The following is a 20,454-nucleotide window of genomic DNA, read 5'->3' on the forward strand; positions in this document are numbered from 1 at the left end:
TTGGGTGGTTGGAGAATAATACCCTCTCGGGATGGAGTAAGATTAATTAAAATTCTTCTATAAGGAAGATGTATCTTTTCTTCCCATTAATGTATTTTAATCATTTATTACAGCAGAATGAACTCTAATATACTTTATACTCTGTTATAGTCTGACACTACGGAATTTATTTAGTTGCTCCAATTGTTCTAAGTTTGGCCATTGGGAGCTTTTTCAGGTTGACTCCTGTGTCCTTTCACATGCCTCCATGCTTTTATTTTTTGAGCATTCCTTACTTCTTGTGCGACAGGATGCCCCACTCAGCTTATACTTTTCCTTGCTCCAGTTACAGTCACTCATTTCTCTAAGGAGCCCTGGCTTCTTTTATTGGAGGATGGTGTAGAGAAGTAAGAACGGGGTGCAGACAATTCCTTTTTAGTTGAAAATTAACCCGGTACTTAGGCAGGCATGAGGATGCCCAAACCCAAACGTGCCGGGCCACCTCGGCTCGCCTGGGCAGGACTGCAACTCCAGGCCTGCGTGCGCAAGCTGGACGTGCACATGCGCACCGGGCAGGAACGCGGTCCGGCTGAGCCGAGGACTCAGCGGCGACCTTGCGCTCCCTTTATGCATCGGTGCGCGGAGGCTGCCGCCGCCCGGGTATTCGCAGGTGAAGGTCCTGTCTGGTCCCGGTGACCCCAGACTCCCTTGGGCTGCCTGTCCCCCCTCCCCCCGCCTCCCATGCCCCTTCCGCTTCCTTCACTGGGAATCGGCTCCTTTGGAGCTTCCCCTAGAGCTTCCCACCCCCCGCGCCCCTCGGAGGGGTTCCATCCTCCTTTCCCCGGCCCCTTCGGCCTCTCCTGGAGCCGGTACCCCGCCGCCAACACCCCGCTCCTGTCCGTCCTACTCCCCCCACCCCCAGCTTCGCAGGTGCTCTCCGCGGGCCGCCGCTTTCCCAGATCCGGGCCTCGGGCCGCAGGAGTCCGGCTCCTCTTCCGCTCTTCTCCCGCGGGCCTTGCGCCCTCCTTCGGGGTTCTGCAGTGGCTGAGCGGCGGCGCTCACTGCCGGGCTCGCCCCGCGTCGTTCCGCAAAACTCGTCGTTTTGCGGTGCCCTTAGCTTTGTGTGCGTGGTTGGACGTTATTTATAGTGAGTCTTTTTTTCACGTTTGATTCTCTCACCGGACTAGATTGGGAACTCCGGTGGAGGTCAGGGATTTTTATTTCGCGTTGGCCCAAGGTTTTTTGTTTGTTTTTAAATCTGAAATGTAGCGTAATTGACATAGAAGAGGCTTCGTAAATGAACGAATAATAAAGTTCCAGTTTTTCGGGGTCGGTGGAGGAAATGAATGAGGTGGAAAGGTCACATTGTCAAAAAAATCTAGGGGGGATGTGGTGAATTCCCAACGCCTCGGACTCCTGGCCTCGGAGAACCTTTAGTTCCCAGACTGGGAGCCACACCGCCAGAGGGCGGAGCGCAGCCATCCAAAGGGAGGAAGGTTCCTGGGTCGCAAGGTCTTGAGGAAACTAGTGCCAGTGCCGGAAGTGACTTGTGTAAAGTCACACGGGGAACTTATGGCCTTTAATATTTATTGAACAACGTAATGACCAAAATATCTGTCTGTGTGTTGTGCAGTGGGAGTGCCTAAGGGCCAGACTGAGTGGGAATGCTCCTGTTACTGGTTCTCGGTGCGCAAGAGTGTTTGATGGGAGGTAGGAGACCCTCTGGCTGGGCAGGTGCTTGTCTGGGCTCCTCTTGGACCTGGGGTTCCGTAGTGCTTTCTTTACTTGATTCCCCACTCCCCCACCCCCAATCTCAGGGCAGGAATGGTAGCTTACGTTGCAGCATCATCCTTGGCACCTAACAGTGTCGGGTGTGTTGTAGGTGGTTGGTAAATGCTTACTGATGCTACCAAACCGGAAGAGGGCCTGGCCACTTAACTGCAGCAGGGCCAAACACTGAACACTAAGTTTTGCAGTAGAGAAGTTAGTTAGAACTGTTTATTGACAGGGCGACAAGCTAAGAGAACAGCAATCTATTGCTGACAACCCGAACTCCCCATGGTTTTTAATCATGGGTCTTTAAAAGCAGAAATTGAGCGGTGGAGGTCAGGAGAGAAACTGATGGGTTAGTTCTTCAGCAAGCTTTTAGCAGTTTTCCTGAGTCTCATTAATTCAGTTCCTGACATCATCTTGTCTGGAGTCTTTCTCACTCTGGTCAGGTGATCTAACTGGGTTGAGGAACCAAGATTCTGGAAAATATCTCCTGATTGTGTCGGTGATGTTTATCTTTAAAACAAAAGGCAGAAACTAAACATCTTGTGACCATTGTTACTGTTAAAGCTATCATTGCTCTATGCTTACCTGGCTACATTTTTCTATTATCTCAAGCTAAGTGTACTTGTGAACATTTTTCCTGGAACTTTACAGGCAGGCCTCCAGGACGTGACTGACATACTTTCTTAATCTTTGACTATAAGCTGCATAGCAACCAAAGCAATTGCAACATTTAGGTAAAGCCTGCAGAAGAACATCCCTATAGCCTATGAGCTAATACCTAAACATGTTTACTGTTAACTGTTGGTTTCACTGAAGGAAGCTGCAGAAAAACAACTCAGAACCTGACAACAGTTCTTTACTAGCATTATATTTTTAATGGTGTGAACACATTCTGTAAATTTCCTGATAATCTCAAGGATCGAATTTATCAAATGTGTACACCAGTGATATAGGAAGAACAGATACCACCCCCTATAGTCATATTTATTATTCCTTGGCAAAATAGAGGTTTTTCTTCAGTCTCTCTAGCTGCTTTGCTACGCTTCCCAGCTTGCCATCCTACATTAATACTTGGTTTCTTTCTCTTTTTTTACTGGATATCTAAATAAATTAAAGAATTACTTTATTAGTGTCAGTAAGTACCAAAAACTGCAGAATAACATAAACAATTAAAAATGTTACAAAAAGTGGGTTAGTTGAACCAGTTATGTCTTATTTATGGTTGTGTATTTTCTTCTGAATTTAATCATGGGGACAGAAATGTGAACTTTTTTGCCTCTTGGTCTTGTCTGTCTGCCCTTTGATGAGTGTTTGTATTGGGCTTGTTATTAAGAAGTGGCTGCTACTTGGAAATGGCCAGCGCCACACATGAACTAACTTCTAAATGATGACTGTTTACCCAGTCCTCTTGGTCCCCTGTGTTAGTTTGGAGTACACTTGGGACTTCTCGTTGCCTTTACATTACCGTCCTCGAAGAAGCTTTTCTCTCTTTGATAGGGAAGTAACTTTTACAGCTAAAGTACAGAAAGCAGTATCTAGAGGAACCAGGATATTGGGAATGAGTCAGTTGTTGACAGGTAACCCTCAATTGCAGTTCTAGAACAAAATAGTAATGTAATGATAACAGTTCTCACATTTGAAGCATCTTCTGTAGGACTCTTTGGACATATTATCTCATTTAATTCTCACAATAATCCCATGCGGTAACTAGTTGTAGTAAAAAGTGAAGTGAGCTTCAAGCTCAGAACCACCAGATTCTAAAGGCAGTATTCTGTTACATTGGTTCCTTTTGGATTCAATGCTTTTAAAATGATTTGAGTTCATGTTTAAGAGAATGTGAATTATTGAATATGGTTTATATTTTAAAAGTTTTTATAGGTTTTGTTGTCATGTGAGTAATGAGACTATTTTGCAACTAGCTTGCTAGCATTTTATTCTGTACAGACCAACAGCAGGACTTAGACTTTATCTCATGAGTTTTAGTTTGTGCGTTAGCTCCTGTTCGAGAATATAAATAGCGAAATGTTGAGATATGAAGAGGTGTGGAATTCAGCAAGGTAAGGCAAAGAGCCATTCCTGTGCTTTCAAGACTAATTTGGTTATGTATTCTGGGAGGGTTTTTTGGTTTGATGTTATTATTGCTGTTATTCTTTTCTAGGGTATATATGTTCAAATTTTGAGTCTTTCCTTTTGGACTGTGTCTTTTTCCCAGAGCTAGAGTCTGGGAGATAAGTAAAGGAAAAGGACAGGAAGTTTAAAAGTTAAGTAACTTGCCCAAGGTAATTTATAAGTGATTGAGCCAGGATTTGAATGCAGGCCATTTGACTCCAAAGCCTATACTCTGAAGCATAAAGATCTATGAATTTTTAAAAACATATTATCAAAATTATACTTTATGATTTTGGTTGCTGAAGATATATACTAAATTCTCCTCCCAATTTAAAACAAATGCAAAGAACTTGCTGGAAAGTTCAAGTAGCTGGATTTCATCTAGGGTTTTTGAAATATTTTTGAGGATAATTTAAATTATTGCTTACATGTTTATATTTATCAAAATAATGTATGCACATAGATTGAAAAGCCAAACAGTACTTTAATCTCAGAGTAAAAAAATGTCAGTCTCTTGCCCACTCCCTTTCCATTTACTAGAGACATCCATTTTCACCTTTTTTTTTTTTTATTAGTTTCAGGTGCACAAGACAAAGTAATACTTAGTCGTTTATCATTTATATCCCTCACACTGTGTGAACCCCCCTCCCTGCATCTACTACCCCTCTGACATCGCACAGAGCCATTACATTTCCACTGTCTCTATTCCTAATGCTGTACTCCACTTCCCGTAATCATATACATACATATATATATAAAATTATAGTTGTCATTCATTATTGTTCACCTTCAGGTGTACAGTGCAGAGAACAGGCATCTACATCATCCCTGAGGTGGTCTCCCAAATGGGACATATGTCCATCGGATACCCTACAAAACCTTTACAACATTATTGATTACATTCCCCAAATTAATTTTCAAAACCCCATGGCCATCTTGTGGTTACCGACTGTTTTCTAAACCTCTCACCTTCGCCTTATTCCCAGCCCCCCTCCCATCTAGCAACCCTCAGTTTTTTCTCTGTGTCTCCAAAACTGCTTCTGATTAGTTCATTCACTTATTCTTTTCTTTAGATTCCACGTATAAGTGAGATCATATGGTATTTGTCTTTCTCTGTCTGACTTATTTCACTTAACATAATGTTCTCTAGGTCCATCCATGTTGTTGCAAATGGTAAGATTTCTTTCTTCTTTATGGCTGTGTAATACTCCATTGTATAAATGAACCACAGTTTCTTAATCCAGTCATCTACCGATGGGCATTTCAGTTGTTTCCATGTCTTGGCTATTGTGTATAGTGCTGCAATAAACATAGGAGTGCATAAAGTTTTTTGAATTAGAGTTTTGGATTTCTCCGGATAGACACCTAGGAGTGGAATTGCTGGATTATAAGGTAGTTCCATTTTCAGATTTTTGAGATACCTCCAAACTGTTTTCCACAGTGGCTGCACCAATCTGCAATCCCACCAACAGTGCACAAGGGTTCCCTTTTCTCCACATCTGCGCCAGCACTTGTTGTTTGTTGATTTATTGATGATAGCCATTTTGACTGGGCATTTTCACCTTTTTTTTAAGCCGCCTGTTTATAGTATTTTTATATTTCAAGATATATTGCTGTTGATTTGGGTGTAATCTTTGACTTCCCACCATATGTGCTTTTTGCCACCTTGTAAACACTCTTAAATCCGATCTACCAGAACTCATAGATGCCCCAGGAGCCTCTGTCCAGCGTCAGTGTGGACTGGTTTCTTTTCCAGGCCTGTTGCACAACAGTCTTCCTGGGGCCTTCCTTCACCTGTGTCCTGGGTATTTTCTTGCTCCCTTATTGGATCCACTTGTTCCTCTTGGTTTATTCTCTCATTTTGGTGCAACACGTTCTTCACTAGGGTCTGGAAACGATACATGGAACAGCAGTATGTAAATGTTTTTATTTTATTTACACAATAAGTAATTTGGGTATGGAATTCTGGCTTGGAAATAAATGTCTCTCAGCATTCTGAATATAGTGATCCATTAGCTTCCAGCCCTGTTGGTAAAGATGCCGAGTGCTTTGCTGATCCTTTATATGTGACCTCTGTTTTCCTCTGGAAAGTTTTTAGGTTCTATTCTTTGTCCCTAGAGTTCTGAAATTTCAGTCATAACTGAGGATCTTTTTAAATTATTCCTGCTGGACACTCATCAGAGCTTTTGTGTCTAGAAATGTGCTGTCCTATTCTGGGAAGTGTTTGTGTAATGTTTCTTCTCCACTGTTTTCTCTGGTTTATTTATGCAATGCCTATAAGCAAAATATTTTATATTTTGATATAAATATCAAAATAGGTTCATCCCCTAATTTTTTTCATCTCTTAGACTTTTTTTTTTCTTTCAGAGAGATTTCCTCCATCTTGATCTTTTGAACTCTTCTATTAAATTTTAAACTTTGGTTATCATTTTTAACTGAGATCTCTGAATGTTCCCAGTTTAGAACATTGTTTTTATTTTTTTGGATACAATATTGTGTATCATTTCTCTGATAATAGTATTTCTTTTTTTTTAAGTTTTCTTTTGCTCTCTGCCTTTGTCTTTGATTCCTGTGTTTTTGTTTTTAGTTTTTGTTTTTTTAATTATTTTCTTTAGTCTCTTTTATCTATAGGTTTTCCTCAAATGTCTGATGATACATGCATACTATCTGTTCCCATTTAAGAGAGTTCCTAAAAAACTGAAAGTCTGTGTGTTTGTTTAAAGTTTGTCACTTGGGCAGTTTCCCTGTAGGGGGTCAGGCAAGACAGGATTTTTATTGAAGAAGCTCCCAGTTGTCAGTATCAATGAGCCTTTCCTCTTAAGCTGTGCCCTTTGCCCAGAGCTAGTCTGGGAGGTAAGCAAAGGAAGAGGAAGGGAGTTTAAGATTCTCATTCATTCTGTTACTGCTCTGAGTGTGGCGTGTCAGTTCCACTCTGAGCTGTGCCTGAGCCTCTGTGTTTCAGCTTCTCCAGAAAGGAAACTCTCAGGATTGGGGAGGGTAGTTGCCTGGATGTGTAGCGGGCCTAATGACTTCTTAAAGACTTTCAAAAAATTCTGTTATTTTTCCCTGCTTTCAGAACTATCTCGTACCTCCAGTTTCTGAATCTTTACAGTGTTATGTGGCTGGAGTTGGCTGGCTGTGTTCGGCTTCTTGTTAGCACCTGAAAAACAGAGAAAGCCGAGTTTTATGTTAGTCACTACTTATCCATTTACTTTAGAACTTTTACAATGGTGTTAGTATCTCATTTGCTTTCGTTTCTCATGTCATTCTTTTTATCTCTGTGGATTTATGTTTTGTTTTCCTCTTAACTCTCATTTTAGTTGCATTTCTATAGGGAGGAAAATTAACTGTTTGTGCTTATTAAAATCCACCATTAATGTTGGAAATAGCAAAGCAGTCACCAGTATGGTTGGTCTTGACATTATCGGTGTGTTTTTGTCTTGGATCCTCTTATAATGTCATTGTTGTATTTTTTCTCTTTGAAAGTAACTCTCCTGTGAGTTGCATTGTTCAGTGACAAGAAGCATGGATTTTTCCAGAAATGTGTAATAGTTCTATGTAATATAGAGAGGGAAATGGAGAGATGGATGTTTAAAATCTGCGCTTTTTGTTTTGTTTTTCCCCTCTGCACACAGGTCCTAGATCACTTCAAGGCAGAGCAGGCTAGCAGGAGCCAGGAGCAGGGACTGGTCTAGGCTGACCAGTAGGGTACGCATGTTAGGAAGTAACAGGTGATTGCTCTGCAAGTGGGCTGAGTGACACCGTCAGAGTCCCCTGCTCCTCTGCTCTGTGCTCAGACATCTGGGACAGACTAGATGGAGGCAAGGCTGCACTTGCTGCCAAGGCTGATGCTGATGAGGCTGTATGCTCCGCGTGATGGCAGCACCAGTGTGCTGCCCGACAGATAAAGCACACATCTCTTTCGTGGAGATGAAGAACTTCCTTTCCTGTACTCCGATTACTGCCCACCTTGCAGGCTCTCCTAGAGGGCAAAATGCCCTGGAATATTTGTTGAATGAAAATATGATGATACTACTTCTCTGCCTCAATTCCTTTTGAAAGTCAATGATTGTTTTAGGATGGTTTACACTGTAAGTTGACAAAACCAGTTCAACCCAGTTTAAATAATAAAGAAAACACATCATTTTGCTTAACAGAAAGCCTTGGAGTGGAGTGGATTTCCCTGTCGTTTGAGTCACTGGCTAAGCAGAGTTAGCTCTGCCATCTCTACAGTTTGCTGCCCTCTGGCTGGTTCCCTCCTTATCAGAAAGCAGTGAACAGCTTGCACATCTACTGGAAGAAAGGGGAAAGACCGACTTTCCCCTAGTTCATCTGGGACTGTGTGTTTGCGCTCCTAAATGTATGGGAGAAAGAGGCAGAAGGATGAAAAACTTGTGTCCTGCCTTGGTGAGGATAGCTTGAATTGGCAAAAATTGCAAGGAGTTTAAGAATCTTCAGAGTATGAGATTTGGAGATGCTGGAATTTAGGATGACTAAAGCTTGTGGAGCACTTTTTCTAAAGGTGTGGGGAGAGGTGAGAATTCAGCCAGACAGACATGGGATAAATTAATTGAGAGAGACTCATTTGTTCTTTTGAGGTGCCTGCTTGGGCTGTTGCTTCAGTCTGCTAACCTTCCAAACCTTAGTGCTTTAAGGATAATACTTAAAAATGCTAAAGTAGAAAACAAAAGTGGCCCATGATCTCAACCTCCAATTAATAGCTGTTGATTTCAAAAAAAAGTAAAAGGCTGTAATATATGCAGATTGTTAAAAATATTTCAGTAGTACAGAAAGGTGTAATGGGACTGAAGTCATCCTGTCTTCTGACACTTTATAGCATTGCTTCATTTCTCTCCTCAGAGATGCACATGGTTAACAGTCTCTCTGATTCCTTTAGAAAACAGTTGTGCTTGTGTCAGCAGTATGTGTGTATCAGCACACACTGTTCTACTTCATTCCTTCTGCGTTTGCATAATAACCTGTCATGTGTACATGTGCTCGTTAAACAGTCCTCGGTTGTGGGGCACATTGTTGTTTTGCAGTATAAGCCACATGAATGTATATATATATATATGTTGGTGAATCTCTGCACATACATCAATGAGGTATATTCCTAGTAATGGTGACATGTCAGGGTCAAAGTATAGGACATTGAAATTTTTGATGGACATTGTTAAATTCCCCTTGCAAAAGGTTGCAGCAGTTTTTGTTCTTGCCATCGTGTCTTCTCCTTTCTGGATATCATAGTTTTTTTCATTTGTGACCTTCTGATAGGTAATATTGTTAAGTTGTGTTTTGTATCTTGTCTGATGAGCCGAGCGAGAAATGGAGTATCTTATGAGGTTTTTTTGCCCATTCATGTTTCTTTTTCTGTGAACTGACAAATGATTTATTTCTGTTATATGTGAGCTTTGTAAATTAGCTCATTGCTGCCATATGGTTGTAAATGTATTTTCTTAATCTTCTATTGGTCTTCTTGATTTTGTGTGTGTGTGCCACTCACAGTTTTATTTTTATGGAGTTAAATTTCTCAGACTTTTTCTTCATGATTTCTGCTACTCTGCTCTGACCTGGCCACTCCACTTGCTGACACCAGTGTACACCAGACGGCACTGTGTAAAGTCACCTGGGCACACCAGAGATAAAACTGAGCCCCGGGATACTGGCCATGTTAGGAGTAGCCAGACATCCTTGACGGGGCTCAATCTTAGTGTACCTGCAGCTGCTTTATGTCTGGTGAGTGGAGTTAGACTTAGTAGGGTAGGCAGGATGTTGAGGCTAAAGCCTGCAGTATAGGGGTGGGATTGTATTGGCCCCACTGAAGAGATGCTATTTGGTAAATGCCAGGTGGCCAGTGAGGTAAAATGGCTTTGGTCCCTTCCTCAGGTGACACTGAAAGGGAAGCGGATGGAGAGTTAGACCAGAGGGCTGTGATTTTGTGATATAATAAGAAATATGTTAACTTCAAAAACTTGGAATTTCCTGAGACACAGAGGTGCTAGAAATGTCTTGCTATTCATAATAAACCCCTTTCAGCCATGTCTGAGTTTATGCTAATGAGATGACTATTGGTGGGCCCCTCGATAACTTCAGGATGGGGCTGGTTACCAGAGGAACCAACCTTGTAATTAGAAGGTTAGAACTTTCAGCCCCATCCCTAGACCTCCAGGGAGGGGAGAGAGGCTGGAGACTGAGTTCATTTACCAGTGGCCAGTGATGTAGTGAGTCATGCCCACCTAATGGAACTTGTTAACAACACTTGAATGGCAGGGCTTCAGGGCTTCTGGGCTCCAGGATCATGCAGAGTGCTGGGCAGGTGGTGCCCTGGAGAGAGCATGGCAACTCCGCGTTCTTCCCCCACACCTTTCCCTGTGCATCTCTTCCATTTGGCTGTTCCTGAGTGGTATCCTTTATAATAAACAGCTAGCAGTAAGTAAAGTGCTTTCCTGAGTTCTGTGATCCATTCTAGCAAATTACTGAATCTGAGGAGAGGGGGTCGTGGGAACCCCCAATTTATAGGTCAGAATGACAGGCGGCCCTGACTTATGTTTAAAGTGGGACCACACTTGTGAGTCTGAGCCCTTAACCTATGGAGTCTGATGCTAACTCCAAGGAATTAGTGTCAGAATCGAATTGAATCAATAGAAATCTAATTGGTGTCCTGAGAGTTGGGGATTTGGTTGTTGGTCTGGAAAAAGCCCACTCATTTGGTGTCAGAAGTGTTGTGAGTTAGAAGTAACTCAAAAGGGCCATTCTCCTTTGCGGGTACAATTTTGAACCTGCCTATTTCTTCTGCTATAGGTGAAAAGATGGCAGTTGTGAAGAGTGGATGGTTGCTGCGACAGAGTAAGTACTGGATGCGAGCCCCTTGGTCTGGGTTTACTGTTGCCTTAGGGCACATCTTTATTCTGTTGCTGAAACAGATCTATTTAAAAACAAACAGCAAAGTCTTATTAATGTTGTTGCCCTGGATTTCCTCTTGGCAGTGTTGAGGCTCTGTGAGCTGTTTTTTTGCACACAGGGGGCTCCTTGTCAGTGGCTGCATTGACAGGAGCCAGGGAACAGTGGTTTCCCTGCTCGTTTCTCTTTTCTCACTAGCATGCTTTATTATTAATACTGACCTGAGGCTCTACTTGACTCTGTCCAAGCGGGGCTGATAAATTAGCCTGGAGGTACTGCTTTCTTTGTGAGAAGCACCTGGCTTACCTGGGGATTGAATAGTGACTGAGAGCCTGAAATACTGGAGTATTTGATTATAAGGGTAAAGATTTAACCAGAGGGTATATGTTTATCTAAAACTATACCTTTTGTACTGTAGTGGGGGACACGTTCCAAGACCCCCAGTTGATGCCTGAAACCCCCGATAGTATCGAACCTTACATATACTATGTTTTTTCCCTGTACATACATACACTTTACAGTTTCTCTTGGGCATATCGAAAGTGCCAGCTATTCTTGTGCTTTGGGGCCATTATTAAGTAAAATAAGAGCCATTTGAACACAAGCACTGCGATACCATGACAGTTGATCTGATAACCAACACCTCTGCTGAGTCACTAGTGAGTGGGTGGGAGTGTCTGCAGCTGGGATGTGCTGGACAATGGGAGGATTCATGTTTCCGGCGGTCGGGGCTGGATGGTGCAAGATTTTATTATTCTCAGAACAGCATGTACTTTAAAACTTACGAATTGTTTTTCTTTTCTGGAATTTTTCATTTAATATTTTTAGGCCACAGTTAACTGAAATCATGGGAAGCAAAACCACAGATAAGGAGGAACTTCTGTACTGTTTATTGTTCAGCTGTGAATTCATATGTAGACTATCAGTGAAAAATGGATTGCATACCTTAGGTAGTTTGTAAAAACTATTGCTTGTGAAGCTTGTTGGTATTCCTGTTAAACAGATTTTACATATATTTAAATATCATAACAGCTCTGTGAAGTAGATAGCATTATCCCCATTTCCAGCTGAAGAAATTGAGGTTCAGTGATATTAGGTAACTTGTCTAAGTGTTAACTATGGGTGACAAACCTACGCTCAAACTGAGGACTGTTGCATTTCAGCGCTGACCCCATTTCTCCCAGGAGACAAACCTTCAGCCTAGCCTGTCTGTTCTGTTACTAGTTTCACATTCCCAGACCTAGAGCTCAGCCAAGTGTCCTTTCAAGGTCTATGACAGTCTTATGTTCTAAGAATAGATGGAGTTGTGGCTTTTACAACATTACAGAAGGAAGTCCTGGTATATTGGAGTCTAGCCCCATGTTTGTGTAAGTTTCCTTGTCCTGGATTTTGTGATCCCAACCTGCCCCAAATGGTCAGGACATGGAGCACCTTGCTTAGTCCTTCAGAGTGTTCCTTCCTGTCCTGGCCCTTGGCATGTCCTCTGGGTTCTCCCTTAGGCTTTGCTGTACCTCTCTTTTATTCACCATAACTCAATTTAGTGCTGTCAACATGCAGTAAACAGTGACCCTTTTGACAACTTTGTGCTCCCCATCAGTGCCTATTATGACAATATATACAAAATAGATGTCCTTTAAATGAATTATACATACTTTTCTAATGTCCTGGTCTATGGCTATCTCAAAAATGTGTATTCAGAAGACTTATTCCACTTCCCCATCTCCCGATTTCTGGGTTGATTTTCCTTCTTTGCTAAAAGCATAAGTTTCAATTACAATAGAATAAAGTAAGGCAAAGTGTATTGTATTCACTGACTTGCAGAGCAGCAGGGATACACATGGGGTTACATGTATCCAAAACTGTCTCCAGGGCTCCTTTTCCTGCCATTGCCACACAGACCCTTAGGACCCAATATCTGGACTCTGGAAAAGAGCCTGATTTGGGAATTTGCAGTCGGGGCTTTGACAGCACCTGACGTACTTGGTTAGAACTCCCCATATCTGTGATCCACCTATCTGTTTTCGGGTGGCTCTATTTGGTAGTTTTTGCACAGCTTGGGTGCTGCCAACCAAATGGATACTGGGTATCACTTATTTATCAGTTGGGGCAAATGCTGTGCAAAGAGGGTGCCTGACAGTGGTAAAAGAAATTTGGAAGGCTGATATGTTTCATGTTTGGTTAACGCCACTAGGGGATGTGGGAGCGTAAGGCGAGGTGCGTGGGATGGGCTTTGTGTATGTCGGTCACGAACATGGTGGGAGCAATAGGAACAAAGGATGCAGTAGGTCGTGTGTGGGTGTGAGAAGGTGCAGGGATGACGTGAAGCTCAAACTGGCCTTTTAGTTTTCCATTTTGGCTGGCAACCAAATTACAGTTTATAAAGTTAAGTCCCTCATCCAAGATTACAAATGAAAGGATGAATTCTCTCAGACTGATGAGACATGTGAGGTAGTAGGACGGATGCTGGGCTGGGGTCAGTTTCCTGGGCATGGTGTGTCCACTGTCTGACCTGCCTCCTTGTCTGCAGCAGACAGGGAGACCGTCCCATGCTGTTGGCTGTAAGTGAGGTGGATGTTAGAGAGGAGTACATGTGAAAGCCCTTCAAAAAACAGAAAAAAGTATTTTTCTAAGAGAGGAAGGTATTATTGTTATTTGTGTATAAAGACTTTACAGTCCAACATTTTCTGATCAATCTAGCAAAGTTCGATACTGCTGGGAAAGTTTAGGTACCTACTCAATGGAGAGAAATGTTAGACATGTTTCATTAACTCATAACCAAGGTTTTATTGAACTTTTTTTTTTTTTTAGTTTTGGGACTGGAAAGTTGGCAGTGGTCTCAGTATCTGCAGTGCATGCTGTGTGCAGCTCTGGTACAATGTGGGTGTTGTTGCCATTGGGTCTGTTTTCACTTCCGTTTTGATGGCATGCTCTGGGCAGTTGTATCCAGGTATACTTATGGGGCCAGAGGAAACTTTCCTTTGTCTCTGTTATGTTTGAATTAGAGGACAAAGTCCTCGCTCCTTCAGCTCAAAGCCAACCTTTCCCATTTTTTTTTTTAGGTACTATTTTGAAGCGCTGGAAGAAGAATTGGTTTGACCTGTGGTCAGATGGTCACTTGATCTATTATGATGACCAAAGTCGGCAGAGTGTCGAGGATAAGGTCCACATGCCAGTGGACTGCATCAACATCCGTACAGGGCACGAATGTCGGGGTAAGTGGGTCTGCTTCAGTCAGCTTCTGTCACTGCCCTTCCCCATTCTTGATGGCAGTTGAATCCTCTACCTCACCCATTCTGCTTTGATTAAGAGACCACAGAAGAGTTTCATCTGGGAAGAGGTAACCAAGTGGGGAAGTGGGGACCCAGACACTTAAAGCATGAACCATATGGTTAGAGTAAATTATTAGGTTGGTGCAAAAGTAATTGTAGTTTAAAAGGTTAAAAATTACAAAAACTGCAATTACTTTTGCACCAACCTGATAACTTTCTCATCTGAATACGTTCTTCCTGTCTCCTGGAGAAGGTGAGGGAGAACTGAGGAACCAGAGTGCTGGAAACCCCAAAAAAGATGGAGCCGCTCTGGGCAGTACTGGCATCTTACTCGTGACAACTCCAGTCAGTTTCTAAAAATCTGTGATGTCTTATTTCCTGGAGTTATCCCTAATACTCATTTTGAAGGAATAGATTTTTAACAAGCATAAACTTTTCTATTTCTAATTAATGACATATGTAGACTTCTCTGTTTTATTAGCTCTGTTGCTATTTGGAATAAAAAGTCTGGTTTAGTAAACATTGATATTTGTAACATCCTGCCCCTACATACTAGTTTGTGAAATACAAGTCTCCCTGGGCCTACCTAAACTAGGCTCAAATATCATAGACCTTATTTTTTGGTACACAAAGATACTTTAAAAATAGTTTGGTGCTTCCTATGAATAAAAGCAGTAAGTATTCTGTCATCTTCTGCTTTGTAACACTTTTTCATTGGGTGGGGCTTATTTTCCTAATGTCAAGGGCTACTCTGTACATCTCTGTATATACATTGCCCTCTAGAAGAGGCCTACTTGTTCTTCCTGCAAGACGTTCAATTAGAATGGACTTGTGATTCATGTGTTTGGTTCTTCAGAGCAGAACAAAAATGTTTTTCTGGTACTGGCCCTTTGCTTAGCTGAGCTGTTAAGTAAGAAGAAATCCTCAAAAAACTCTATGAATATTCCTTTATTCTATTTCATTTTAATAGATATTCAGGCTCCAGATGGGAAGCCTAAAGACTGTGTGCTGCAGATTGTTTGCCGAGATGGGAAAATTCTCAGTCTTTGTGCAGAAAGCATGGATGATTGTTTGTAAGTTTTGTTTTTTTAAGTGTTAAAATTGAAAAGTATTTATTTCTTTAATTTCCGGTTATCAGGAGGGGAAGAGAATGGGAATGGAGTTTTCCTCAGGCAGCAGAATAGGTGACTCAGAGGATTTGTGAAAGAAGTGTAATGGGGTCTTATTCATTTCTCCTAACCCTGATCAGAGTTTCTACCTCTCCAGAGCTAACCAAGCAGGATCCCATTATAAAAAAGAATGGCACAAAGTGTTAGCATACAGTCACTTTGCACTCTCTTTTTTCATTACTGGGTGCACATTGGGTAATGGGCATAATTGACTGGGTTCTTAAATCTTGTTCTTTTTATGTAACTGTCTTTTATAAAGCACTGACTTCTGGATTATGCAACCATTTCCTTCCTTTGATGGTTTTTACTCCCATCTGCCATCTCTGAAGAAGGGATGCAAAACTGCAAGGAGCAAAACCCAACCTTATCAATTTTTAGCCTGCTAACATTGGTATTGATGTTGAATTAGAATCTTGTAAACACTAATTAAATGTCATTTGGGGAGAAGAATATTTTTTCTGTCCACTCTGTACCACTCCCATGGGTTAATTCTGGACATTATGAAAATTCACTAACAGAGTATTGTAATATTCATATACAAATATTCACATATATGTGGCATATTCATAAAACCCAGCAGAGCAGTTTGTTAGAGTGCCTGCCTGTGCATTTCACATACATATTCATCCTCAATATAAACATTTATTCTGTACTAAACTCTAGGGTTTTAAATATCAGATGTAGCTTCTTTCTTACATCTTCTGATTTATAGCACTGAATCTTAAGTGATACTTTCTGGAAGAGATGTGGCTTTTCTAAAGACTGATAGAGAAATGACCATATGTCAAACCAATTCACTACTTCTGTATAAACTGGAGCTATATTATTTCTATTTAATAATTTACTTTGTCAACAAGAAGGAAAACTGAATTTCTGAAAATATTAGATTTTTTTATTTAGGGCCTTGCTGAGGTCTATGTAACCCAAAAGCACAGCTTGAAGAAGCCTTGAAACAGTGCTCTAACTTTCAAAAAGTGAGGGGTGCTTCTGTAGGCAGAGGAGTAAGCAAAAAGTACAGAAGGTAGAAGAAATAAAAGTATGCTGAAGGACTTGCTTTGTTTGGCCTGGAGGAGTGGGTGGGTCAGAAGATGTTGACTTTATCTTGACCTGTATGGGAAAATGGAGGTTTATATATGTGTCTAATTTTAAGTACAAGTTGGGGAGGATAGCTCAAAAGATAATACTTTTTAAACTAGAAGAATAAAAGGGAACAGAAAACATTCCTCATTAAAAAAAAAAAAAAAAGATAACATCAGAAAACTTAATGCAAGACAGGAAATGAACTAACAGTAATTAGACCAATGATATCTATGCTTGCAATAAATGTGAGTTGGTTAAATTCTCCTTAAAAGGAAAAAGATCTGTCCAGACTGCTAGTCTCCCCTTGCTGTGGTGGCATGAGAGCAGAGTGTGAACTGTGGCAGACAGAGTCATGGCAAGACATGCATTTATAAAGTTTATTTGCTTCTTTGACCTGGTATTTAGGTGAAAGTAGTGCTGCCACAACTATCATCAAAGGAGGCATACTTCCAGAAAAATCTCAAGGAAGAGTATTGCAAGCAACAGTAGTAGCTGTTTGGATCAGGCTTTAAAGGAAAGTGTGGAGAGATTCAACCAGTTAGTGTGAATCTCTCCAAAATATGGAGGTAAAATCATTTTAGACAAGGATTGTTTCTTATTTGGAGATGGTGACATTTTTGGAAAGTATGTAGACGGAAATAAATCACTACTGAAATCTCATCACATAAAAGGTGGATATAATTTCCATGTTTCTCTTTTTTTTTTGTGTGTGTATAATTTCAATGGTGTTTTCCACAGAAATAGAAAAAAAGATCCTAAAATTCGTGTGGAATCACAAAAGACCCCGAGTAGCCAAAGCAATCTTGAGAAGGAAGAACAAAGCTAGAGACATCACACTTCCTGATTTCAAACTTTATTATAAAACCATCATAATCAAAGCAGCGTGACACTGGCATAAAAACCAGGCCATAGACCAATGAAACACATAGACCAATGAAACAGAATAAAGAGCCCTGAAATACACCCATACATATGTGGTCAACTAATATCTGACAAGTGAGCCAAGAATACTCAATGGGGAAAGGATAGTCTCTTCAATAAATGGTTTTGAGAAAACGGGGTAACCACATGCAAAAGAGTGAAATTGGACCTGTATCTTAGACCACTTGCAAAAATTAACTCGAAATGGATTAAAGACTTAAATGTAAGACCCCAAACTGTAAAACTACTAGAAGAAAACAGGGGATAAGTTTTTGTCGTTGGTCTTGGCAACTTTTTTGGATATAACACCAAAAATGCAAGCAACAAAAGCAAAAGTAAATGAACTAAAACATCAAGCTAAGAAGCTTCTGCACAGCAAAAGAAACCATCAGAGAAATGAAAAAATATCTGGAATGGGAGAAAATATTGGTAAACTATGTGATAAAAGAAAGGGTTAATATTCAAAATATATAAGGAACTTGTACAACTCCATAGCAAAAAAATAATCCAATTGAAAAATGGGCAAAGGACTTGAATAGGCATTTTTCAAAAGAGGACAAGAGGTACATGAAAAGGTGCTCAACATCATTAATCATCAGGGAAATGCAAATAGAACCACAATGAGATGTCACCTCATACCTCTTAGAAGGGCTCTTATGAAAAAGACAAAAGTAAGTGTTGGTAAGAATGTAGAGAAAAGGGAACCCTGGTGTACTGTTGGTGGGAATGTAACTTGGTATAGTTACTATGGATACATAGTATCCATAGACTAAAAATAGAGCTACCATATGATCCAGCAGTCCCACTTTTGGTGTATATCCAAAAGAAATGGAATCATTATCTCAAAGAGATGTATGTACTCCCATTGCAGTATTATTCACAGTAGCCAAGATGTAGAAACAGCCTAAGTGTCTGTTGATGGATGAAGAGTTAAAGAAAATATGGTGTGTATGTACACACACACACACACACACACACACACACAGACACAGTGGGACATTACTTCATTCCAACAATAAAAATGTATGTGTATCAGGTGATTGCGTTGTACAGCTTAAACTTACATATGTTGTATGTCAGTTTCTCAAGCTGGCAAAAAAAATACCAGCATTAGTTTTAAATGCAAAAAATTACTTACAATCTAAATCTCATATCATGGAAACATTATGTAGCCATTAAAAAAATGAAGTAGATCTGTGTGTATCGCATGAACTGATAAAGCAAGTTGCCATAAAATTAAGTATGGTACACTTAACATTTATTAAAAAGTAAAGCAAACAGCGTAGTATAGATTATGCTTTAAATATTTTATATAATATGTAATATATATAGTAGGTATTATAATATTTACACATTACGTATTACTAGTGCATGTCTCAGATGAGTTGATTGAATGGGTCTTGGGACAAGGGCTGAGCAGCTGTTCTTAAAACAAGCTTTTTCAGAAATTCTGATGCCAACACAGGTTTAAGAATTAATAAGATATGTGTTGATTGGCTCAAATAAAGTATCCCTTTCTTTCTCTTTTCTCCAGGGCCTGGAAATTTACACTCCAAGATTCCAGGACAAACACAGTGAGTTGATAATAGCAATTACCAGTAATGTTTTCATGTAGTGTTGCTATAACATGTAGGAAATAGGAGTTTAGGAAAGGGAAATGGGAAAGGTGGGTTTCTTGGCCATCCAGCCATGGATGAGCAAACAGGGGTCGGCAGGGTGCCTTTCACTGACAGTGAGCAAACTGGATTTTGCCAAACATTGTGGCAGGAGAAGCCCTCCTAACAGAGGCATGCTGGTTCCAGTATTGTTTTCTAGAAATGTCTGTATCTCACAGAGATTTGCAACATTTTTATTACTGCTGTGGTTTATAGAGAAGGCTCAAAAAGGACCACAGAGCCCTTTTTATATACCCCATCTCAGCCTTGTGAAACATATTTAGGACCTGTACTCGTCTCTAGTTCTTCTTCTGACCTTAGGAGGTCACAGAAACAGTAAACCCCATTTGTAAAAGCTAGTTATGCCATCTTTGTGCAACTTCCTCTGCCATCAACATTTTCATTTTTCAGATCAGATTTTAGTTTTTCCTTTTTCTCTCCAGGAAGAAAAGAAAAAGGTAGATGGAACTTATTAAAGAATTTGTACAGGTGGGAAAAGAAAGTAAAAAGACTTACTGTACAAATATTGTTTCTGACACTTGGTAGCCCAGGACAGTTCTTCTCCCCTTAAGCTTACTCTAGAGCTCCTGTTACCTTTTCTTTCGTGAAGATCCTCTTCTTGGATGAAATTCATACTAATGGTCCATATAGTTAAGGGCAAGATCCCAAGGTGATTCTGTATATGGATTTAAAAAAAAAAATAATGCATATATTTTTCTTTTCCATTGTGGAGTAAAAGATTTTTTTAATGCATAAAACATACACTGTATGTACAACGTATCTTTGACTGCTACATTTCAGATTGTAGGATTTCTTTTTTTGTGAAAAGAAGAGTTGTTGAGAGTGGTGGAACATCTTTTAAAAGGCCTGGGTAACAGTGCAGGCTCTATGGCTTTCTTGGGCACAGAGATCTACTCCTGCCTCTTGCTGGTGGCTGAGGAGGGCCACCTCCTCCTGAATTAAAGGACACCAGAGTGCAGGTTGGTGAGGAGGGGAGGGAGCTTCCTCCTGCCATTCACTGCTCTCAGAGAGCTGTCATATTTGCTGTTCAAAGATTAAACTTTTCAGTTTTAAAAAAAAAGGTTAAAAAGGATATGCATATAACTTCCTAAAAGCCTATAGTCGCTTTGGGGCAACTTTCTTTCATACTTTCTCTTCTCTTATAGGCTTATGTTGGCTCAGAAGTCATGTATGATGACACAGCTGTGGTTTCTTCCCCACCTCCTTATACTGCCTACGCTGCACCAAACCCTGAGGTAGGGAGCAAATCTTTATGTTACAGAATATAAGTGAGGGAAGTTGGGGTCTCTGTGCTACTGTCCTTTTTAAAACAAACAAACAAACAAACAAACAAACAAACAAACAAACAAACAAAAACATCTTGAGCCAGTATCAGAGAAATTAGAAATGTATTCCAAACAGTTTTTTTCTTTAAACAGATTATTATCGCCGTTTGCTTTCATAAAATAGAGCAACTGCTTTATAATCTTCATGTTCACAATTTGTTTTTAAGATAGACCTAAAAATGAATCATGTCCATGATAGTTGCTTTGGTTATGTGATTTTGATGATTCATAGTTTATACTTAATAAATTA

General features: G+C 40.5%; 1 protein-coding gene across 5 annotated transcripts in view; it reads left to right on the forward strand.

Moving 5' to 3' along the window:
* The first annotated feature begins 497 nt into the window (after nt 1-497).
* Nucleotides 498-20,454, forward strand: part of PLEKHB2 (pleckstrin homology domain containing B2) — a 49,433-nt gene continuing 29,476 nt past the window's right edge. Inside the window, exons 1-6 of one of the 5 annotated variants that reach the window (XM_019719019.3) lie at nt 504-649; nt 10,666-10,710; nt 13,824-13,976; nt 15,004-15,106; nt 18,738-18,777; nt 20,025-20,114. In XM_019719019.3, coding sequence (XP_019574578.1) covers nt 541-649; nt 10,666-10,710; nt 13,824-13,976; nt 15,004-15,106; nt 18,738-18,777; nt 20,025-20,114 — 540 coding nt within the window. In that variant the 5' untranslated portion in view covers nt 504-540. Of the gene's footprint in view, nt 656-10,665; nt 10,711-13,823; nt 13,977-15,003; nt 15,107-18,737; nt 18,778-20,024; nt 20,115-20,454 lie in introns of those variants that run through there. The other 4 variants (XM_019719017.3, XM_019719021.3, XM_019719020.3 and 1 more) reach the window with 4 other exon arrangements.

The sequence above is a fragment of the Rhinolophus sinicus genome, chromosome 1 (assembly GCF_057876585.1).
Source record: "Rhinolophus sinicus isolate RSI-liver-muscle chromosome 1, RSI-T2T, whole genome shotgun sequence".
In the NCBI taxonomy this organism is placed as follows: Eukaryota; Metazoa; Chordata; class Mammalia; order Chiroptera; family Rhinolophidae; genus Rhinolophus; species Rhinolophus sinicus.